The sequence below is a fragment of the Carex rostrata genome, chromosome 11, assembly GCF_964058835.1.
Source record: "Carex rostrata chromosome 11, lpCarRost1.2, whole genome shotgun sequence".
In the NCBI taxonomy this organism is placed as follows: domain Eukaryota; kingdom Viridiplantae; phylum Streptophyta; class Magnoliopsida; order Poales; family Cyperaceae; genus Carex; species Carex rostrata.
The window spans coordinates 5,020,273-5,045,814 of NC_135928.1; the positions used below are offsets into that span (position 1 = coordinate 5,020,273).

Genomic DNA, 25,542 nt, shown 5'->3' on the forward strand with positions numbered 1-25,542 from the left:
CAAGAATCTACATCATTTTAATGTTATCTACTATATGCATCAAGAGTTAACAAAATCAACAACTCAAATTTTGACGATTTACCCTCTCCTGATGGCTATCGAAATGAGTATTAAAATTATATCTATTCTATTCAATTGAATGTAACTTGGGTGAGTTATCATTCAGATCACAGGGTAACTCGAATAAAAAGAAATAAAAGACAATTTAAATCCAGTTAGGTTTTTGAAGTAGGGTTCGTGCATATTTTATTAATATATATATATATATATATTTTTTTTTTAAATATCGAAAAAGCTGAATCATCTAAGGAAATTTTGAAATCTAAGAAGACCGGTTCATAATGTGTAGATAACTCAACCACTAATTTTGCCGACATCGCTAAATTTAAAAAAAGAAAAGAAAAAAAGAAAACTAAACGTTATGATCCCTAATGTCCATTACTGGTTTCGTTCAAAACACAATTTGTTTGGATGGCAACTCATCCGCATATCATTTCTCTCCTGATTTCGTTTTGGGGTCAACAATTTATTAGTTCACGTGGAGGTAAATCTTATTAATTTCATTTTGTTTGTGTCCTATGTTATAATACTAGTGGTACAATTAGCAGCATAAATTTTTCAATCGCATTAAATGAAATAAAAACGAAAAATAATGGCAAGAGTGTTCAACGTTATGAACCATAACATTCAGGGTTTTTTAGTTTTATTAATGATGTTATAAAGATTATAAACTGTATAACGGTTTTCTTAGATTTTGAATTTTCTAAAATCATTAATCTTTCTCGATATTTTTTATTTTATTTTTCTATTAATTAAAAAAATCGATATTTTATTGGGCTCGGTCCGGTCGGATATGCAACGCTCTACCGCCTCTATCGGGTCGAATAACTGCGGGTATTATACATAGATTCGAATTCAGAATCTGTGCAATACCTGACAGTTTATAATGAGATCTGAATCGTCAGTTTTGAACTGGCACGAATCACAAAACGGATTCCCTGTATCTAAATAAACACCTTATTGTACTCAGTCCGGTACCTGAGGAGATCGTACTCACATAATTCATCGACAATTCGTGCAATTGGCTAGACTCTACAGTTACCTTGCACAGTTTCCTTCTCTACAATGGCACCTTCTTCTTCCTTCTCTCCTTTTTCTTTCGGCATCTATCCATCACCCGTCTTCTTCCCCCTCCAATTTCTCCCCTTTTCCAAACCTCACCACTTCCGGTCTCGCTCCCGGATAAATGCTATCCGACAATGGCGAGAATACGAGGATGCAGTCAAAGACAAGGACCTCGCTCGTGCTCTCCGATTCCTTCAATCTACTCAATCCTCTTCCATCGATTCTTCCTCAAATTCCAATCCAGGTCTCAATATTAACTCCGGTTTTAGTGCGCTGGATTGGGAGAGGCCGGAGAGGGATTGGGAAATGCTGGATACTTGTTTGAATGCTGATGATATGAGGCTCGTTGGTAGCGCTTATGGATTTCTCCAAGGTCGAGGTCTCTTGAAAAATTTTGCAAAGTGCAGGGATATAGGTATAATTTGGAAGCCCATATTAGATTTTTTATTGTCTATAGTTTTGATTACGTCAAAAGTATGAAATGCTCTTTTGCGACTGCTCAAGTCTAAAATTTAAATATCAGTACAGTCAATTTCTGAAAATCTATGTCAAAATCAAGATAAAAAAAATACACATAGATGAAAGGAAACATTATATTGAGTTCAACTGGTTCTCAATCCCGCATTGGATCAGTATTTTCATAAATAGTAATCATTTTATTCCGTGTGTTATTTTTCATCAGAAATTGATCATCAGTTCTGTTTCCCACTTTGAAGGCTGTGAAGAAATGACTAATGTTATTTGCTTCTCTGCAGTTATTGAAGGACCAAGGGAGGTTACTCCAATGGTTTTAAAGGAATATACTGGATTGGAAGGTGAGATGTCTAAACACCCATAATCGTACCAGCTGATCAAATCATCCTGGTACAAAGACAAAATGAGAGAGCCTAGCTTCACTTATGTCTTAATTAAGCTAAAACTTTAACTAACTACCATTCTGTCAAAAGAGGACCTCCATCACAATGTGCAAGCCAACATTTCTTATAAATTTTATTTCTATTACAGCTATTAAGCTTGCACCAAAGAAGTGGGGCATGTCTGGAACCTCTCGGCTTGCTTTGATTGCATTCTTTGGAGGTTCCGCATTCTTGGTTAACCAAGGCATCGAAATTCGGCCAAATTTGGCAGCTATTCTTGCACTGGCAATTGCGGATTCAATTTTTCTTGGGGGCACGTGCCTCGCTCAAATCTCTTGCTTCTGGCCTCCACACAAGCGCCGTATAATAATTCATGAAGCCGGGCATCTTCTTACTGGTACGCTGCACAGTAAAACTTGCTAAAAAAACTATGCCGGTCTTTTGGGTCTCTACCATGGGGCTTTTGGTCTTGACTAGCTTGAACTGAAGCTTATATCGGCCTTGGCCCATATGCTGGAATTAAATTTTGATTTATAGTTCTATAATATGTTAGCATTTTGGTCTTTAGTCCACAACACATTGCTTTGCTACATTTTGCACTGTAAAATCAGTTAAGGTTGATTCAAGTTCATATAGGTGCAATTGATCCTCAATTGTTCAGTTGTGGACAAAAACATCAATTTAAGGAAATTTACACTTGTGCAACTAAACATCATATATCAATGGTGGTCTTTGTTAAACATCCTATATTACATTAGAGATAAGTACTGTTTCTTGGCAGGATAAAAGCCTGTAATTGACCCCTTTTGATTCAATCCTGACAGTTGACCAGAAAGCCAAAATTTATTTTCAGCTTATTTGATGGGTTGCCCAATAAGAGGAGTTATTTTGGATCCTTTTGTGGCTTTACAAATGGGCATCCAGGGGCAGGTACGCTTTCTCTTCATGCATTTATATTTGTGGGTTGGTAATAGGAACGTGCTAAGAATAATGTTGGTCAAAATTTGTTTTATTTCTATTTTGTATGCATAGGCAGGAACTCAATTTTGGGATGAAAAGATGGGAAGTGAACTTGCTGAGGGTCGTCTGAGCAGCACAGCTTTTGACAGGTAAAGGTGTTGATTACTACTAATTATTGAAAGATCTATTACCATGGTAGAGGTTAATTGATGGATGGTGTTCTTTAAAAATCAATTTGCTTTGTTAAAACGTCACGTATTGACATGATTCTTTTATTGGGGTCTGGTGTTGTCTGGTTCTGTTGGGTCTGTTATTGGGGCATTGATACTATCAATAGCAAAATCGAATGGTTTTTTTTTTTTTTTTTGCATATTTTTCACATGTGGAACTAGCTGGCAACATGTATTTTTGGTGCCTTTTGCAAATAATACTAGACTGTAATAAATAAAGGTAAAATTATTAAACTTTAATAAAACTGCCCTTCGGCGTTTTTAGCAAGCAATAGTTCATGAACCAGCTGTTACCAACAAAATAGTTGAAACATATTCTTTCTTAATATAACTTTGGTTAATGAGTTCTATTTTCACCAAAGGAAGGGGAAAATATGCATTTAGTGCGAACTTTCTTTTTTTTGGATGGAATATTGTTAGGTATTTATATTTCTATTTTATTATATGAGGGAGGATCTGGTGACAATTCTTTGTTTTGACAATATTGACAATTTTTCAAAAGTAAAGTTTAATTTTGGGTGGCTTGACAATTTTATAGTATCTATCAACATGTCCAATAACATACCTACAAATTTACTTTCTTTTCACTTTTATTTGACCTTTTTTTATTTTATTTTTAAATTCATTGCCGAGATTGTCAAATGATCCCACCTCTGCTTGTTTTTCTATTCTAATTGGTATGCCTTGCAGATATTGTATGGTGCTTTTTGCTGGAATAGCAGCAGAGGCACTAGTCTATGGTGAGGCTGAAGGGGGAGAGAATGATGAGAACTTGTTCAGGAGTTTGTGTGTTCTTCTCAAACCTCCTTTGACAGTACCGGAGGTCTGATATTTTCCTCCTTGTTTATCTATAACACAAAGATCTCAAGTTAAATACCTTGATTTGGTTTTTTCTACTGATTGCTTTTGGATTTATTGGGATAGTTCTCTTCTTTTTCTTTTCCTTCTTTTCCCTTTCTGTGCTTCATAACTCATAAGCTTTGTTTGTGTTTTTCTTGTACTTCATTAATTCTCTTATTTTTCTTTGTTCCATTTGGTTTTAGCACCCTTGTTCTAAAGCATTGTGATACCATCCTGTAGTCTTTTTTTTTTTTAAATCACTGAAACTCGTGATCTTTCACGGGTTGTTTTTTTATTTTGTTTTGTTGGGCTTTTAATTTGATTTAACTTAGAATTAATTCCTCGCCAGTAAAAACATGGAATAACTTCATTGACTGCTAACATTTTTTTTTTCTTAGGGAGATTTAGTTGCAGGTGTAATTCTAAAGATATAAAAGTTTATATAAACCTTTTGTTTTTTATATTAGGTTGCAAAACTTAAGCCTGCAAAAGTGAAATTGAAAGAACTCCATGCCCTAAACCCCATATTTTTAGACATAAAAGGCTAAAATGGTAAACACTGGCCCTAATCCTTGAAGATGTGTGAACCAAAATCATACAAGCATATTATGTTTATTTAGGATTTTGGTGAAAAAGATTTCTTAAATTGGTCAGGTATTAAATCTCCATTTTCTTTTAATCTCAGATGGCAAACCGGGCTCGCTGGTCAGTGATGCAATCATACAACCTTCTCAAATGGCACAAACGTGCACACAGTGCTGCAGTCAAGGCACTTGAAGCCGGTCATAGCCTCAGTGTTGTCATTAGGAGCATTGAAGAATCTCTTTCCTCTGGTGTATGACTGTACATAAATGTGTTCCCTGCTCACTAATTACATGGTTGGATTTGATACAGGATTAACCCATAGACCAGATAGACTGAAGATCCCTAAGTAGAATATGCACGCATTAAATTAGATGGAGACATTAAAATTACGGGCAAGGATCATCGCCTGAAGAGATTCTTGTAAAAAAGGAATAGAAGTTTGTAGATAGGACAAAAATTAGATTTCTTATTGAGCTCTATTCAGCTTCCAAGGGAAGCAAGAACAGCAGGTTCCTGGAAGACTAGCTTAAAATGTAAATCTATATTGTGTGGCATTGGATGGTAAATCTTCTGAATAATTACCAGTTTTGATCTTCATGTATGCTTCTAGTTTAGTCATTGTTTTCTTTCAAATTCATTATAGTTATTGATGTTAGTGTTCTTTTATTTTTTTAAGCCAAGATCTTCAATCTTTTTTTCTTTGGCCTATAATATGCTAGTTGTGGTTTGGGAATTGGGAGGGTATATCTCCTTATTGACTCCGAAAATCGGATTTGCTTTGCATCAAAATCGGATTTGCTTTAAAAAATTGCCTTATTGACTCCGAAAACCGTTCCTTACAATTTAATTTTTCCTACCGCAAAAGATTTACAGCAAATGCTATATAATAAAGAAAAAACAATTATTTGAGTATTGTCACTGTAGCACTCTCAAAATCTCCGCATACCTAGAGGTGCTACTTTTACCCGATTACCCGGATCCGATCCAGATCCGATCCGGAACCGATCCGGATCCGACCCGGAACCGACCCGGATCCGATTAATTTGGATAGGGTATGGTTTAAAAAATATAACCGATTAAATTATGGGTATGGGTACAAAATTAACAATTTAATATCCGATCTGGAACCGATACTGTAATGGGTAGGATATGGGTATCATTTAATTATCCGACCCATAACCGAACCCGACCCGATACCCGATAAAATATATATTAATAACTCTGCATCAAGTTTTTGTATTAGATAATATATTTCAGCTGAGCTATAGTTTGATAAAACTTAACCAAATTTATGCTACTGTTTTACACTACCCTTTAATTACAGCCTTAACTAGCCCTTTAATTTCTGTGCTATATTATACACATGTGACACATGACACATGAATGTCAAATTTATTCTTCCATAACCAGCTTATTTTATACCTTTTTTTCTTCTATTACATTCAATTCATAGATTCTATTACATTCAATTGGGATAATGTACTTGCAAATGTTGAATCAATAGGATAGTATTTTTTAATTTAGATAGATAACTAATAATTTAGAGTTATTATTTTTATTTTGCTATGTAGCATGATATATTTTATTATGAGTGAGTCTATGGTACTATGCATATCACGGGTTGTTACCGTGTTACGGCTCTATATTCAAGTTTTTAAATCTTAACGGTCGATCCGAACCGTTCATCTTGTTCTCCATATTAATATGTGTTTGAAAACCAAATTTTACATTTTTTGAAATTTTTTTACTATTTTTTTAGATATTTAAAAAATCACTTGATCTGAAAATTCTGGACCATCCAAAAACAGTGATTTTCAATAAATCTAAAAAAATAGTAAAAAAATTTCAAAAAATGTAAAATTTGGTCTCCAAACACATATTAATATGGAGAACAAGATGAACGGTTCGGATCGACCGTTAAGATTTAAAAACTCGAATATAGAGCCGTAACACGGTAACAACCCGTGATATGCATAGTACCATAGACTCACTCTTTTATTATTTATGAACATGATCAATAGTATAATTTTTATTTTGCAGTAGTTTTTAATTTATATTGTAATGATTTATTATATAAGATGTTTAATAAATTATAATTATATTTAAATGTAAATAATTTCTCGAATGCTTTGGAGTTGTGACCTATACCCGTTCTGGATCCGGAACCGCCCCGTATCCGAACCGGACCCGATAATCCACAAATAAGTTACGGGTATCTATCTACCCGGAACCGAAAGACTAGACCCGAAATATCTACGGGTAGATAGGTATCCAGATCCGGACCCAACCCGATTTGAAACAAATAAGTATATGGATCGAAATTTGGACCCGAACACTTTTAGGGTACGGGTCCAAATATAATAGTACCCAGACCCGACCCGACCTGATAGCACCTCTACGCATACCATCTAGAGAAATTATGTACTATAGTTTTCACTAATTATATGATCTCCATTAGTTATTATTTTAAAAAGATATTATATGATTCTCACTAATTATTATTCTAAAATCTCTACAACACTCTTCCTCTATAATCTCCATTAATTATATGGTTCTCTTTTCTCAGTCATCGCACTCATTCCCGCATCAACTTTTATAGATATAAATACTTGAAAAATAAGATATTAATAATATAAAAATAAGATATAAATACTTTGATGCATAACTTGTTATGATCTCCCTAATTATATGGTTCTCTCTCTCCACCTGTCTGATTGTTTCCATACTCCTGCATAGCCCGCTAAGGTCCTCTTTTATACTTTTTCTTAATTCTATTTTTGTGTGGATTAGAGGGATTGCTTTGAATTGGACAGTTTTTTAAGTTTGAACGATCAAAGAAGGAGAAATCAAGGAACTGAGTAGAGAGTAGATCAATGAGAGTGGTTTTAAAAAAAAAATTCAAGAAATTTTGGTTTTTTTTTTCTTATTATGATTTATTTTCGGTTTGTCTGGTTCGGTTTTTAATCAGTTGATAGACTAAAATGGTTCGGTTCGGTTCTGTTTTTGAAAATCGAAAAAAGTTTGGTTTGACTATTTTAGTTCAGTTTCAACTGAACCGATTGTTTGAACACCCCTAGTCAGATATGGACGAGATTGAACATAGAAAAAAAAATCCACCTTTAAAAATGTGTATGGTGTCCCCGTGTAGTTTGAGTGGTCTCTCACAGGTATTTATGGTGCGGATATATTTGAGAGATTTGATTGAGACAATTATTTACGTAAAAATTGTCCACCTTATGGGTATAAATACTTCATTGCATATGTATTAATAATTTAGAAAAAAATCACGTGCTGGAGTTTTTGTGGTTCCCCAGATAGTTATAGTAGTTATGGTGCGAGTATAGTGCGGGTACTGTTATCAGTTTTCAATAAAGAATTCAACGAATGCTAACGTTTGTCTAAATATAACAAAGAATGAGCTAGACTTAGATGTTATAAATAACATAAGATCTTCAGTGTTATTATCTAAAAAATATATCGTATAAATTTCAAACAATAAATCTAAACTGTTAAAACTACGTACTTTGTCATTGATGCGTTTACATATCAAATTAAATAACCAACCACTCAAGCAACCAATTTGAGACCAACCGGAAATTCAAGATTTTCTTTCTTGGGCCTTCTCTCCTTGGGCCCTCGCTCTCACTTTCATGGCTTCTGCTGTTGCTTTGCAAGACCTGGAGTCTGCTATGCATCGAGTTCTTGCGGAGTTCAAACGCCTGCAGCCATTAACTCATTGTACCACGGATACCTCCCTTACTGCCTCATCCAATCCGGCTCTAGTCACTCAGCCACCCATCACCGTCCGTCCTCATCCAGACGGTTTTAGTTCTTGGCAACCCTTCCGTCTCTCGAAGATTCCACCTCTTTCCAACTTTGCCGCTGCTCTCCCCTCCATTCTTGGTCCTTTCTCCAGTTCCGGTTCTGGGCTTCAGAGATCCTCTACGTCTCTTCCCCAACCCTCCAACCCGTCACATGTACAGCAACAGCTTTCGGAGTCCCTTTAGTTGCTCCTGACCCGCATCCGCCTCCTCTCTCTGCACATAATCCGCCTCATGTCCCAATTTCTTCTACCCTAAACCCTAATCCCCCTCTTTCTTCTTTGAAAACCAGTCTTCCCTCTCCTGCTCATAAGAAAATCAACACAATCCGCAAGTCTACTACAACAAAGAAACCTTCTTGTTACCGCTGTGGGGAACGGGGTCATGTAGCCTCATCCTGTCGTAGTTCTCTTGTGTGTTTCGCTTGCCACAAGGTTGGTCATCGATCTGTTCAGTGCAAAAACCCTACCTGTCTTCTTAACCCTTCTTCACCTACTGCCTCTCAGATGGACTCTCTCAACACCCGACCTTCTATGAAATTTTTCTCAAACAAAGACACTTGCCGTTTGCGTGAAATCCTTCTAAAGGGGGTTGTCCTCTTTGATCAGCAAAACAGGGGTCCTCAATACATCCATTCTCATTTACGTGCTCGTTTTTCCTCTATGCCTGACTGGTCGTGGGTTCCTCGCAAATTAGCATCTCAATACTATCTTATTGATCCCCCTGATGAGGAATGGCGTACTATTGCGCTCAGAGAGAAAGTTATCTCTTTAGGAGATGTGCTTTTTCCTATCGAACCCTTCTCCTTCGCTCGATTTTCTAAGGGTTATAGGCCACATAACTTTTGGGTCAATATTATAGGATTCCCTCAAGATCTATGGATACCCAGTGAAATTCGTCGGGTTGCAGAAAATTTGGGTGGCGTTTGGTTAGCCACTGACCCTCAATCATTCGATTGTCATGATTTTGAGATTCTGCGGATTAAGATTGGGGTTCCAGATCGGGCAGTCATCCCTTCTTGCCGCCGTCTTCAGTTCACCGATGAAGATAAATCTGTCACTTATCATGATCTTTTCGTGGTAGTTGAAGATCCTACAGCTATCGATCCTCAGCCTGTTAGACATCAGATTCCTTTCAATGCAGTCATTGCTCCACCTCCGCCAGTGGCCCTACCACCTCCTCCGCCTCTACCAGTGGTCCTACCGCCTCCTCCTCCTCCACCTGTTCCTACCCATCCTGCTGCCACCTTTGTTCCCCCTTCTAAGCCGATTTCTCCCAAATCGGTACCCCACTCAACCTTTCCTGACACCTCTAACTCCTTCTCTGTGCTTGCCAACACAGCCCTCGAGTTGGAAGGCTTAACCTCTGACATTCTTCCTTCCCACAACGAACCCACCCCTCCTGCCAATGACCCTTGGGAGATGGCGGTGGCGAATCAGACTAATCCAACCATTCAGGAACCACCATTTAAGGGCAAGGGCAAACTATCAGACTCTTCCTCCACTGAGCCGCGTAATAGCTTGCGTTTGAAGCTGATGTCCACCACTGACAGCAAAGGAACAACTGACAAACCAGTCAGGCGCAGTACTGGTAAAGGTATTCAGAAATTACTTGATCAATTCCCCTATGCTCACTTAACTGATTCTGAATTGATTTCTATGTACGAGATTGGTGGTTTTTGTTTAGGTCCCACTGAGGACATCAAAAACAAAGTTGTCCAAAAATTTCATACTATCTCTAAACTTGGTCTTTCATCAGTTTTAGATGTTTTACAAGCAAATAACCTTGCTGTTCATTTACCCTCCTCTTTGACTGATATTAGCGATTTGGTGCTACAAGCACCACAATCAGGGGCTTTGTCTTCTTCTAATGGTTAGATGCCTTACTTGGAATGCCAAAGGTTTAGGTACGGCAGTCAAACGTAGATTAGTAACTGATTATGTGAACCAACATTCCATTGACATTGTCGGTATTTTAGAAACTAAGAAAGAACATTTTACTGAACGAATGCTTAATAATATGGGCAAAACCATGACCCATTGGATTCAAAGACCTTCTCTAGGATTATCTGGTGGTATTTTGGTTGGCTTTGATGGCTCACAATTTGAAATGCTTAATAATTGGCTAGGAGACTTTTCCATATCCATACATTTTAAAAATAGGATTGATCATTTTGAGTGGGTATATACAGTTGTTTATGGTCCAGTTCTGTCAACCAAGAGATCTGATTTTTTCAATGAACTAAGATTAATTCATAGCTATGGCATAGATGCTTGGCTATTAACTGGGGATTTTAACCTCATTAGACATAGAACTGAAAAAATTGGTCATTCTTTTAATATTGCTTTAAGCAATAGATTTAATTCCATTTTAGCTAGGCTGCAACTCCTTGAAATTTCTTTGTCAGATAGAAAATATACTTGGTCTAAATCAATTCATTCTACTTCCCATTATCTCTTAGATAGAGTCTTCTGTTCATTGGAGTGGGAGGCACACTATCATTCCCATCAATTAACTTCTTTGCCTAGATTCATGTCTGATCACAACCCTATCATACTACAAACCTCTGCTCCTCTTTTTAACACTACAGTCCCTCTGCGATTTGAAAAATCATGGCTTGCACAAGAGGGATTCATTGAATTAATGACTGAATGGTGGCAGACAATCCAATTAGGCTTTGATTTAGGTAAATCTTGGCAAGTCAAACTTCAATTTCTAAGGAAAAAACTTAGGAGCTGGCATGCTAATGTTATGGGAGCTCAGAAAAGATCCAAACAAAATCTCCTCTCTCAAATTTCTAAATTTGAAGAATTAGACGAGTCTAACTCTCTTGCTCCTATTGATTTTGAGGTTTGGAATCAATGCCAATCTGCTCTTCATCAACTTTACTTGAATGAAGAGGCCTATTGGCATCAAAGATCTCGAATTCAATGGTGTTTACAAGGGGATCTTAATACACGATTTTTCCATGTGACAACCTCTTCTAGAAAAGGAAAAAATACGATTTTTTCCCTTGAAATTGATGGTTTTACTTGTTTTGATCCTGTCTTGCTGCGGAAACATGTTACTGACTTTTACAAAACTCTCCTGGGAACCACCATTGAGAGGGATATTTCTCTAAATCCAAATTTATGGTCTGAATCTGAAAGATTGACAGTCTCTCAGAGCATCAGTCTTGAATCCCCATTTTCTTTAGAAGAAATACGACTAACACTTTTCTCTTGTAACCCAAACAAGGCACCTGGCCCTGATGGGCTGGCCTTCTTATTCTATCAGTCTTTCTGGGATTTGGTTAAAGGAGACCTCTTTCATCTCTTTGAAGCTTTTTTTAACAATTCTCTCGACCTTTCTAAATTGAACTTAGCTTCTTTGTGCCTCATTCCCAAGAAGGCAGATCCCAAACTGGTCACTAACTATCGGCCCATTAGCTTAATAAATTGTAGTTTTAAGCTAATTACAAAAGTTCTAACTAATAGATTAGGGAAGGTTATTGATTCTCTTATTAGTGACTCACAAACAGCCTTCATTAAAGGTAGACTTATCATTGACAACATTGCTTGCGCCCATGAGGTATTACATACTATTCATAAAAAAAACTGCAAGGGGTTTTATTCAAATTGGATTATGAGAAAGCTTTTGATCGGGTTAATTGGGCTTTTCTCCTTGAAATCCTCAAAGCCAGAGGGTTTGGTAACCTTTTCATTACTTGGATTGACTCTATTCTTCGTAGTGGTCAAACTTGTATCAATTTCAATGAGGTTAATGGTCCTTACTTTAAATGCAAAAGAGGGTTACGACAAGGTGATCCCTTGTCCCCTCTTTTATTCAATTTAGTGGCAGATGCACTAAATAAATCATTTCACAAACTTCAATCAGCTGGTATACTATCTGGTTTAGGTAATTTTGGCACTTTAGGTCCAGTTTTAAATTTGCAATTTGCCGACGACACTTTGTTGTTTCTAAAAGCTGAGCCTAAAATGATTGAAACCCTCAAACTACACCTAATTGCCTTTGAAAACCTCTCAGGCATGAAAATTAACTATGATAAGTCCGAAATGATTCCCCTCAACCTAAATCTAGCTGAGGGAGAGGTATTGGCCTCTATTTTTGGCTGTAAAACAGCTAAGTTGCCCTTAACTTATTTGGGTCTCCCTCTTCATTTCAAAAAACCCTCAATCAAGGATTGGAAGGTTGTCATTGACAAGATTATCTCTAGAATACAAGGTTGGAAAGGAAAGTTATTGTCCTATGGGGGTAGACTGATTTTACTCAATTCTGTCCTTTCTTCTATCCCTATCTACTTGTTAGTTTGTAATAATCTAGAAGTCAATAATACGTTAATTTATCATAAAGCTTTGTTCATGAATTGAATGTTTATTTATATATCATTTTGTTGCCTTGAGTATTATTGAATTTATGGATCATTTCGAGTTCATGACTGAAATTGTGAAACTCCATAATATAGATGATATATACTCTTAAAAGGTCACTGACCAAGGTAATTAGCAGGAACACTAATTACCGCGATAAGGTTAGTATGTGGATTAAAAGATGGTTAAGTTTTACAAACCACCTGACACGAGATGTCATTTTAATCACATAGATACATGTTCTAGGAACATGGTATTTGACAGACCCCGAATGAAACATTAAATAGAATTGTGTTCGTGTCATTTATGTTTTCATTCAGTGTCACGTTCTACAGTATGAGGTATTTATCGTTCCCACTGAGAAATATGTATGTGTGATTGTTATCCACCGCTGTCCGTAAAAAGCAGTCATAACGGTAGCTTTTCCATATGTATAGCTTAGCTGAGGAAGTGATAGTTTACCAAGAATACTATTTGTCCCTCGTATCTCTATACGAGCTATAGCATCACTGGGCCCCTTGATAGAGTAAGATTATCTGCTAGCGGTATAATTACAAGAGTAATTATATTTGATAATCTGCTCAAGATCAAGAAAAGATTAAGTTAGCAAGGATGACACACATCTACCTTGAAACTAATCTGATAGCTATGAGACAGAAGAACAGACACAAGTAAATTGTTTACTGGATCGTGATATTGTACAGTACAGCATCATCTGTGTAATTGGATGGTCATGATGTGTTGCCAGATGCCACCCATGACTAACAGAAGTTAAAACAGTTTTAACTCTGTTTACCAACATAACACAGATCCTATTGGGTCACACCATATAGGAGTTAATCGGAGAATCTTATTTTGATTGATTATAAATTGGTTATGATCAATGATAAGATGGTTATAATTAATTATACATGTTATAATTAAATTATAAATGTTATGTAAAAATAACAAGCAAAAACATTGGTTAATTTATAAACGTGTATGACACGTTGTATAAAAGTTAACCGGTTAATTTATAAATGTGCAGGACACATTGTATAAATTATCGAAACAACAAATAACCGCAAGAAAAATATATATAATTATTCAGAATAATTATACGAATATTATTTGTGTTCGGGCCGAGGGCATTCGAGTCTTTTCAGATTCGTCCTTATCCGCATGACACGTCATCGATCCTATCCAGATGACACGTCATCGATACCGAAACAAATAACCGAAAGAAAAATATATATATAATTGTTCAGAATAATTATACGAATATTATTTGTGTTCGGGCCGAGGGCATTCGGGTCTTTTCAGATTCGTGCTTATCCGCATGACACGTCATTGATCCTATCCAGATAACATGTCATCAATCCTATCCACAAGGGCAAAATGGTCATTTCACACCTATGCCACCTTGCATGTGTAGAAGCATGGAGAAGAATGTGGAAGGGTGTGGAAGGGGTATTTTGGTCATTTCACATATAAAAGGATGAGGTGTCAATGGCATATCTTGTAAATAGGCCGAACTTGGAGGGCATTTTGGTCTTTTGCAACCGAATCTAAACACTATAAATAGGGGTGGAGGGGTAGAGAGAGAAACATATATTCACATATATACATATGCACATTCACATGTATCTTTTCGTGCAGAAACGAATCGGTATTTTCTCTCTTTCTCGGTTTCTCTCCCAAATGGTGTTTCGGTTGAGAAAAGAAAGTTATACGTAGTTGACGTATAATCTTGCGGGTTGTTGTGGAGTATATTTACGGGATCGATGAATAGTGTTTTACCGAATTTAGCGGTATGTCAGTTTTGCATATTGATGAAACTGAGCAACCGAAAATTCGTGTTTACGGGTTTTCGTCTTTTCCCCGTGAATAGTGTTTTTGCAGAATTCCGCGGTTTACGGTATTTCTGGCAGAAGAAATAAACCGCTCTCCGGTTAGTCCTGGTGGATAACCGATAGAGGCATCAGACGTCTGATGCTCCGTTCCGAGTCGATTCCTTCCCTGGTGAGGCTCTACTCGCTCGGTCTGCATTCCAACTGTGATTTGGAAACAAGGTATAAATATGTTATATTAATCTATTTAATTTGTAAGTAGATTAAAGTTTTAGAAATCAATCATGGAGTAGATCTGTAAAAGGATTAAATTGGGTTTTGATGCCAAAGGAATACTGAAGGTGGACCGCCTTGGAAAGTTTCCTGACATACCCCGTTTAATCCTGAGCTTAAGTTGGCCGTAGAAATTTTTGTTCTGCGGTCATTCCGCACCTTAAGCCTAAACGGTTTCCGGTTAGCACCGCGTGAACCCCAACAGTGGTATCAGAGCACAAGGCTCTCCCGCTGATTGATTTTCTAAAAGTTATAACTTATGCAAATTAAGTGCATATACCGCATATCAGTTTAATTCTTACATTTGCAGCTTAAGTCCAAAACCGATTAGAAATGAGATTTTCTTGGATCGGTTCTACCGACTAAGAAAGTTAAATTAGATTTAAGCTTTCTTTATGCTTTCTTATGAAATGTAAACTTTTACATTTCTTGGATCGGTTTTCCGACCGAGAAAGATAAAATAGGATTTTATGCTTTCTTTATGTTTTCGTTTTCAAAACTTTCAACTGCGTTTGAGTATATCTAAGAATGTGATGAAGCAATAAAGTACCCAAGTAAGAACTGCTAATCTCCACCCGTAAAAGACAAGGTTAATGACAAGAAAAGTCTCGACTTTTCGTCTAACCCTCTTTTACGTGTCCTGATAGCTGGCCCAAAGGGGACTTTGTCACGTTACCAAATTGCTTTAATGCTTTTGAAATAGCAAAATTTAGTGTAAGTTTTTCGCCTTTTCGAAAACCTTCGGATAAGTAAAGTTCATCGAAGAATGTGATGAAGCAATAAAGTACCTGAGTAAGAGCTGTCATTTCCACACAAGAAAGAGATGGTTCTGTCTAGGAAAGATTGAGTCTAAGCGGTCCTCGTGACCCCAATCTTTCCTGGGAGCCCCTTTCACGTGTCCTAATGACTGGCCCAAAAGGAACTTTGTCACGTTACCAAATTGCTTTATGGACCGAAAAGAATATATGATTTTAAAACATATAAATTGTTTATGTGCTTTAAATGGTATAAATAAGAACTGAGCATAGCTGCAAAATAAAGAATTGGTAACTGATAGATTATATACCCGACTTGGTCCCGTATATAAGTAAATTAGATTTACAGCTTAGAGTAAATTAGATTTACTGCTTTAAAATGAAAATGGGTAAAACTAGATTTACCGTCTTTCCAAGGAACCGTGAAAGAAAATTTTCTTTGAAGAAAAATATGAATGTGGGATCACATTTGACATTGTTTCTTTCTGACTTCCTTTCCACGACTGCTTGCTGAAGCATATGAAAGAGGTCTTTTAGGAAAATGTAAATGGGATCATATTCACTATTCTTTCTGTCTGACTTCCTTTCCACGACTGCTTAGTGAAGCATATGAAAGAGGTCTTTGAGGAAGATAGGAATTGGATCACAATCGATATTTTTCTGACAAGCAACTTTCACGTGTCCGTAACGCTGACCAAGGTCAACATTACGAACTGAAAGAAATATACGTGACTCGGTCACATATATAGGTAAATCAGATTTACTGCTATCATATAAAAACGTATAGATTAGATTTACCGTTTTTATAAGAAACCATATAAACTACCTCTACAAGATAGACGGTAGCTAAAGTCAGTTACAAGAACTGACTGCTTAACAAAGCTAAGCGTATCAAAGAGGTACTGATAAGAACATAAACTAATGGAGATCACATTTCGTATTCAAGACTTCCTTTCCACGACTGCTTAATGAAGCATATGAAAGATGTCGTTATAAAGATACGAATAGAATCACATTTAGTCATTCTTACATATGCTGAGAAAAGAAAGTAATGGGGATCACATTCGATATTTTAGACTTCCTTTTCACGACTGCTTAATGAAGCATATGAAAGAGGTCGCTATAAAGATACGAATAGAATCACATTAATTGTTCTTTCTGACATAAGATAAGAAAAGAAATGGAGATCACATTCAGTATTCAAGACTTCATTTCCATAATTGCTTAATGAAGCATATGAAAGAAGTCGCTATAAAGATACGAATAGAATCACATTAGTCGTTCTTTCTCACATTCCCCTTTGGAGATTGCTGGCACTGTTAAGCATAAACACCAACCCATTAAATATTAAGTAGTATGCCCTTCCCACTCTATCCTCCTCAAACCACTGTTCATTGGTTGATGGGTAAACTACTCAGTAGACATCGCCTTTTACCTTTGGTGGTCGAGGGTTATGTCCGACATATCAAACCAAATAGAGTGAGGTTACTTACCGATGATTTCCAAAACAGTTTTGGGCTCGGGGCAAAGTCTTCGTTAAATACACGTGATGTTTTAACGAAACCAAGAATCACAAAGAGATGTGATTAGTAAGTTTGCTTACCTAAGATAACTAACAGCCATGATATGCATACACTGCCTTGGTTATTAGTGAAAATATGGATCTTGGTCCTACTGCAAACGGGAATATAACAAATTTGCAGTGGGAGTTTTATTATTGGAATAAAACATTACATGAACAAAGCTAAAATCTTTACTTTAAACGTTGTAGAAATATGGCTAAATAAACGTCTTTCTCTTTACGCTCCCTACTCGAAAAGGTAGACATACGTGAGAAAAAGGGAATATATCCTAAATACACCGGTCCCTGCTGAAATAGTAGAGAGCAGCTCTGTCAGTACTCACACGCTTCATATGACAAGTGATGATGAGAAACTGGAGAAGCTTAACTGTCCGTGGAGCCACGAGTTGGCCACGGAAGTTATCCTGAACTCATTTCCTCCCAGCTATTCGGAGTTCATTGTGAACTCCCATAAGCAAGAGTTGGATAAGAGCTTGCAGGAGCTCCAAGAGATGCTGAGGATCACTGATAAAGACATTGAGAATAGCTCTCATGTCCTCATGATCCAAGAAGGTGGGAGGAAGATCAAGAAAGCAAAAGGGAAAAACGGCGATTAAGTACAAAGGCAAAGGGAAGTTGGTTCCAGGAACGAACTCTCCCAAGATAAATGTTTCTGCTAACTCTGACTGCTATTTTAGCAATAGCAAAGGTCACTGGAAGAGAAACTGCCCGGAGTATCTTGGAGATATGAAGTTTGAGAATGTCTCAAAAGTCTCAGTCTCAAGTATTTATGTTATTGAAATTAATGTTGCGACCTCTTTTAATGATTGGGTACTGGCTACTGGATCATGTGCTCATATTTGCACGAATATGCACGCACTAAAAGGAAGTTACGCAATAAGGAAGTACAACTCCGAGTTGAAAACGGAGCACAAGTTGCAGCTGTTACAGTCGGTAGGATAAAATTGTACTTGCCTAGCGGGTTTATTCTGGAACTAGAAAATGTTTATTTTGTTCCTACCATTTCTAGAAATATCATATCAATCTCGTGTTTAGAGATGAATGGTTTCTCGTTTGTTATAAAGGACAATAGATGTTCTATTTATAAAAATGAGACATATTATGGATCATCTTACTTGTTAAATGATCTTTATATGCTAGAAATGGAAAACCACGTGTTTAACATCAATAACAAAAGACTCAAAACGTTTCATGAAAGTATTGATTTACATGAGACATAAGTCTGAATCCTTTGACGAGTTTAAGGAATTTAAGACTAAAGTAGAAAATCAACTGAACAAAAGTATTAAGGCATTACGGTAGGACCGTGATAGCAAATACTTGAGTTATGGTTTTCAAAACGTACTTAAAGGAATGTGAGATAGTCTCACAACTCACACCTCTAGAAACACCGCAATATTACAGTGTTGCCAAGAAAATGAAACAAACCATGCTGGACATGATTCGTTCCATGATGAGTAACGCCACCCTTCCCAAAATCATTTTGGGGACACGCACTAGATACTGCCGCACTAACGATAAATATGGTTCCATCCAAGTCAGTTGAAAAGACTCCATACGAGTTATGGTTTGGGAAATCCCAAATATGTCTTATCTTAAAAATGGGGTTGCGAAGTATTTGTCAAACGTCTGACGTCTGACAAACTTGGTCCCAAATCTGACAAGTGCTTTTTCGTAGAGTATCCTAAGGAAACGAAAGGATATTACTTCTATTACCAGTCCGAGAACAAATTAGTTGTTGCTCGTCATGGTATACTTTTGGAGAACAAGTTTCTTGCAAAAGGAAGTAGTGGGAGTAATGTAATACTTGAAGAAATTCAAGATACATCACACAATACAATATCTGAACTAGATCAGATTAACCCACCTCTTGATTTTTTGGCTGATGAGCATCTGGAAGTACCAAGTCCACAAATAGTTGTGGATGAGGTTCTAGTCTCGAGCTCAAGTGCTTCAACGCAAGTTGAAGTAGAACTGGATCCGCAGACAGTTGTGGATCAAGTTCGACAGCCTGAAGAACAAGTGCTACGTAGGTCAATGAGAACAGTCCATGCACCCGAGAGGTACTTGGGACTGCACGAGGTCTCAGTTTTGACACTGAAGATCCTCTGACCTATGCGGAAGCAATGGATAGGCCTAACTCTGATAAATGGCTGGAGGCCATAAGATCCGAAATACAGTCCATGTATGACAACACGGTTTGGAACCTAGTTGTACCACTTGATGGGGTGAAGCCCATAGCTAACAAGTGGGTTTTCAAAGGAAAACAGACATGGATGACAATATGACTATTTACAAAGCACGGCTAGTAGCGAAAAGGTTTCAAACAAATTCTGGGAATTGATGAAACTTTTTCACCCGTGGCTATGTTTAAGTCAATTCGGATACTCCTAGCAATTGCCGCATTTCATGATGATGAAATATGGCAAATGGATGTCAAAACCGCATTCTTAAATGGAAATTTAAGAAGAGGATGTGTACATGACACAGCCTACGGGTTTTGAAGATCCAAAGAATGCTGGGAAGGTATGCAAACTTCTTGAATCCATTTATGGATTGAAGCATGCATCACGGAGTTGGAATCTTCGATTTGGCGAAGAAGTCAAAAGCTTGACTTCGTCAGATGCGAAGAAGAATCTTATGTGTACAGAAAAACTAGTGGGAGTGTCATCGCCTTTCTTAAATCTTATATGTAGATAACATACTCTTAATAGGAAACGATATTCCTCTATTGCAATTAGCCAAGTCTTCATTAAAGAAAAGTTTTCTCGATGAAGGACTTGGGCGAGGATGTCTATATACTAGGCATAAAGATCTACTGAGGTAGATCAAAGAGACTTATAGGATTAAGTCAAAGCACGTACATTGACAAAGTGCTGAATAGGTTCAGCATGCAGGATTCTAAGAGAGAATTCCTGCCAATGAATCATGGTGCACTGCTTAGCAAGACTCAGTGTCCTTCGACAACTAATGAGCAAAGCACTATGAGAAGAGTACCATACGCTTCGGCTATTGGCTCTATCATAAACACCATGTTGTGCACTCGCCCTGATGTCTCGTATGCTTTGAGTATGACGAGTAGATATCAGGCTAATCCAGGCATAAAGCACTGGAATGATGTAAATAATATCCTTAAGTTCTTGAGGAGAACTAAGGATATGTTTCTCGTCTACAACGTTATCACCTAATACGAGAGATCGTAAACATCATAAGATGCTTATAATTAATTATAAAAGATATAATTAATATAAAGGTGATGTAAAGATAAGTAGAGTTGACACAGTCAGCAACACAGCTGATCCACTCACAAAATCTCTTCCTCAAGCCAAGCACGAGATGCTTAATGCTTCTATGGGTCTGGAACACATAGAAGATTGGCTGTGAGATTTTCTCAGGATCTACGAGATCTTAGAGAATAAAGAGTTTTGTATATAAGTAGGGTCTACGATGATTGACTCCTAGCTTAAGTGGGAGATTGTTAGTTTGTAATAATCTAGAAGTCAATAATACGTTAATTTATCATAAAGCTTTGTTCATGAATTGAATGTTTATTTATATATCATTTTGTTGCCTTGAGTATTATTGAATTTATGGATCATTTCGAGTTCATGACTGAAATTGTGAAACTCCATAATATAGATGATATATACTCTTAAAAGGTCACTGACCAAGGTAATTAGCAGGAACACTAATTACCGCGATAAGGTTAGTATGTGGATTAAAAGATGGTTAAGTTTTACAAACCACCTGACACGAGATGTCATTTTAATCACATAGATACATGTTCTAGGAACATGGTATTTGACAGACCCCGAATGAAACATTAAATAGAATTGTGTTCGTGTCATTTATGTTTTCATTCAGTGTCACGTTCTACAGTATGAGGTATTTATCGTTCCCACTGAGAAATATGTATGTGTGATTGTTATCCACCGCTGTCCGTAAAAAGCAGTCATAACGGTAGCTTTTCCATATGTATAGCTTAGCTGAGGAAGTGATAGTTTACCAAGAATACTATTTGTCCCTCGTATCTCTATACGAGCTATAGCATCACTGGGCCCCTTGATAGAGTAAGATTATCTGCTAGCGGTATAATTACAAGAGTAATTATATTTGATAATCTGCTCAAGATCAAGAAAAGATTAAGTTAGCAAGGATGACACACATCTACCTTGAAACTAATCTGATAGCTATGAGACAGAAGAACAGACACAAGTAAATTGTTTACTGGATCGTGATATTGTACAGTACAGCATCATCTGTGTAATTGGATGGTCATGATGTGTTGCCAGATGCCACCCATGACTAACAGAAGTTAAAACAGTTTTAACTCTGTTTACCAACATAACACAGATCCTATTGGGTCACACCATATAGGAGTTAATCGGAGAATCTTATTTTGATTGATTATAAATTGGTTATGATCAATGATAAGATGGTTATAATTAATTATACATGTTATAATTAAATTATAAATGTTATGTAAAAATAACAAGCAAAAACATTGGTTAATTTATAAACGTGTATGACACGTTGTATAAAAGTTAACCGGTTAATTTATAAATGTGCAGGACACATTGTATAAATTATCGAAACAACAAATAACCGCAAGAAAAATATATATAATTATTCAGAATAATTATACGAATATTATTTGTGTTCGGGCCGAGGGCATTCGAGTCTTTTCAGATTCGTCCTTATCCGCATGACACGTCATCGATCCTATCCAGATGACACGTCATCGATACCGAAACAAATAACCGAAAGAAAAATATATATATAATTGTTCAGAATAATTATACGAATATTATTTGTGTTCGGGCCGAGGGCATTCGGGTCTTTTCAGATTCGTGCTTATCCGCATGACACGTCATTGATCCTATCCAGATAACATGTCATCAATCCTATCCACAAGGGCAAAATGGTCATTTCACACCTATGCCACCTTGCATGTGTAGAAGCATGGAGAAGAATGTGGAAGGGTGTGGAAGGGGTATTTTGGTCATTTCACATATAAAAGGATGAGGTGTCAATGGCATATCTTGTAAATAGGCCGAACTTGGAGGGCATTTTGGTCTTTTGCAACCGAATCTAAACACTATAAATAGGGGTGGAGGGGTAGAGAGAGAAACATATATTCACATATATACATATGCACATTCACATGTATCTTTTCGTGCAGAAACGAATCGGTATTTTCTCTCTTTCTCGGTTTCTCTCCCAAATGGTGTTTCGGTTGAGAAAAGAAAGTTATACGTAGTTGACGTATAATCTTGCGGGTTGTTGTGGAGTATATTTACGGGATCGATGAATAGTGTTTTACCGAATTTAGCGGTATGTCAGTTTTGCATATTGATGAAACTGAGCAACCGAAAATTCGTGTTTACGGGTTTTCGTCTTTTCCCCGTGAATAGTGTTTTTGCAGAATTCCGCGGTTTACGGTATTTCTGGCAGAAGAAATAAACCGCTCTCCGGTTAGTCCTGGTGGATAACCGATAGAGGCATCAGACGTCTGATGCTCCGTTCCGAGTCGATTCCTTCCCTGGTGAGGCTCTACTCGCTCGGTCTGCATTCCAACTGTGATTTGGAAACAAGGTATAAATATGTTATATTAATCTATTTAATTTGTAAGTAGATTAAAGTTTTAGAAATCAATCATGGAGTAGATCTGTAAAAGGATTAAATTGGGTTTTGATGCCAAAGGAATACTGAAGGTGGACCGCCTTGGAAAGTTTCCTGACATACCCCGTTTAATCCTGAGCTTAAGTTGGCCGTAGAAATTTTTGTTCTGCGGTCATTCCGCACCTTAAGCCTAAACGGTTTCCGGTTAGCACCGCGTGAACCCCAACACTACTGGCTCTCAGTATTTAAGATGCCTTCTAAAGTGAGGGACAAAATTGACCAATTGAGAAAACGATTCCTTTGGTATGGAGGACATGCAGTAAAGAAAAAATACTATTTAGTTTCTTGGGAAACTGTTTGTAAATCTAAATCTCAAGGTGGTTTAGGGATTATTGATCTTAAAAGGCTTAACCAAGCCTTATTAGCCAAATGGTGGATTCGGTTTCAAGATCCATCCATTTCTGGCATGTGGAAAACCATCCTTTTAGCCAAATATGGTCAGTCCGGCTATTCTTCTACTTGTTCCTCATTTTGAGCTGGTATCCTTAAAGGTACAGCTGTAGTTGAGTTGGGTCTTACTAGACACCTTGGTAATGGTTCTACAATTAAATTTTGGACAGATCGATGGTGTTTGGAACATCCTTTATCTCTCTTATACCCAAATCTCTTTCACCATTTCTCTGACCCTGATCTTTTAGTTGTAGAAGCTTTTGAGCATTCTTCTTTACAATTGCATTTTACAAGACAGTTAACAGGCATTTTGCTCACTGAGTGGCATTCTCTCCACACTAAGCTGATTAATTGTACCCCTAATCCTTCTATTTCTGATACCCTTTCATGGAGATGGTCTAATATCGGAACATTTTCAGTCCATTCTTTCTATTTATGGTTAGAATATGGAGGCATAAAAAATTCTACTTATACTACTATTTGGTTGTCTAAAATGCCCCTTAAGATCAAAATTTTCCTCTATCTCCTAAAAAGAAATAAAATATTGACTAAAAGTAATCTTTTAAAGAAAGGCTGGCAAGGAGATACATCTTGTCATTTTTGTGGGGGATTTGAAACTACTGATCACTTATTTGTACAATGCAGTTTCATAAATTCTATTTGGCAATGGATAGCTTTACATAATAATTTTACTTTTCAAGGCTCTTGTATGGATGACATATGGTTTCTTAATGCTTCTATACCTCTAAAAAATGCTCCTTTAGTTGAAGTAGTTAGAGGAGCTGTTCTTTGGTGTGTTTGGTTGGAACGAAACAAGATGTGTTTTCAAAACACTTGTGTTCCATCTTTAAAATCTGTGGGTTCCAAGATCATCTCTCTTGTTAGTTTTTGGTGCAAAACTCTACTCTCTGGTTCTTTGCTTCATTTATCTTTAATATTACCTTTAGATACTAATGATTTGCATACTTAGGAATTGATTCCTTTACTATCAGAGGAAGAGGGAATTACAATAGAGGAGGAAGGGGTCCAAGAAGAGGTAAGGGTAACCACCCCACTGAGACAGCCCGATACAACCCTTATTCTTGGGTCAACCCCGCCTACTTAGCTTAATAGTTGCGTTGGATGTAATAAGTTAGTTTTTTAGTTTTGCTTGCATGCTATTGTTGACTTATTATATGCCTTATCTGTTTTAGGTATGCTCTTCTTATATACTTTCTTTTGGCTATGCTGATACTGGTTTTTTGCTAGTATCTTTTGTATATGCTGAAAAGCTCTAGTTGTTTGGAGCTACTCAGTATTTGAACATGTAGATTTCATAATGAAATCGGTAGGTATTCATCCACTTTCTCAAAAAAAAAAAAAAACATATCAAATTTATAAATTTTTGAATTCACTTCATATATAGTCAAGCGATTAAAACATGATGAATTTTAAATTAATTTTAATACATTCATTTGACTTAATACCAAAAGAACTAACTTTTTCACATATTTGACATGTAATTATATCAATAACGAATTTGAATTTATCGTTTGAAATTTATATAAGATGTCTGTACTATCCTTACTCATAAATAATATAATAAAGAATTCAATAAATGCTAACGTCTGTCTAAATATGCGTTGTTGTTTCTTAATATAATTAAAAAAATTTAGATGGTATATCTTTCCCTGATTCCAGTTCTATGGCACAATAAATACCGAAATATTCTAGTTACTATCTTAAAAAATCAAAATTACAACAAAATTTCAACTTTACCATCATTTTCTGAAAATGCCCAAAATTGTGTGGACTGTGGAGAGCTGAAAATTGCGCTATACACACAGCTTAATTCTGCAATAAAAGTTATTGTAAAAATTTGAAGCTGGGTGGAATAAAATTATTCTAAAAAATTTTGATTTCAGAAGTGGCAGGGGCCGCGCGAACGCGTACCCCCTCTACAACAAATTACGACGTCCACTCTGCCACTTGGGCAGATGGTAGGCCAGCGCTCCCACTAAGTGCAATGTGGGCCACTAGTCTAGGCCATGCTCCTTCTTGATCGAGCATCGACCCCGTCCAGGTAAGTACTTGACACGGTTGTACCCAGACGTGTTTTATAGCCCCTCTAGCTGCCCCTATCTTGTTGTTAGGTGTGGTGGGACTAAGTGAATACATGTGAAAACCGGACAAAGCGCCTGCTGATTCTAATATGTTAAGTGGGCTGCCGAGTTTTTTGGGCTGTGGTCCGTCACTAATGATTC

The 25,542-nt window shown here is 36.8% G+C and overlaps 1 protein-coding gene and 1 non-coding gene across 2 annotated transcripts; one reads left to right on the plus strand and one right to left on the minus strand.

The window, feature by feature from the left end:
* The first annotated feature begins 1,070 nt into the window (after positions 1-1,070).
* LOC144561558 (ATP-dependent zinc metalloprotease) lies at positions 1,071-5,194 on the plus strand. Its single transcript, XM_078310535.1, has 7 exons — positions 1,071-1,540; positions 1,881-1,940; positions 2,131-2,379; positions 2,836-2,912; positions 3,015-3,091; positions 3,863-3,995; positions 4,698-5,194. The coding sequence occupies exons 1-7, from the start codon at positions 1,126-1,128 to the stop codon at positions 4,851-4,853; spliced, it is 1,167 nt and encodes a 388-aa protein (XP_078166661.1). The 5' UTR covers positions 1,071-1,125; the 3' UTR covers positions 4,854-5,194.
* A 20,015-nt stretch (positions 5,195-25,209) lies between these two features.
* LOC144562491 (U1 spliceosomal RNA) lies at positions 25,210-25,369 on the minus strand. The gene has a single exon (XR_013514108.1). It is a non-coding gene; the product is annotated as a U1 spliceosomal RNA (small nuclear RNA).
* Between the last annotated feature and the right edge of the window lie 173 nt (positions 25,370-25,542).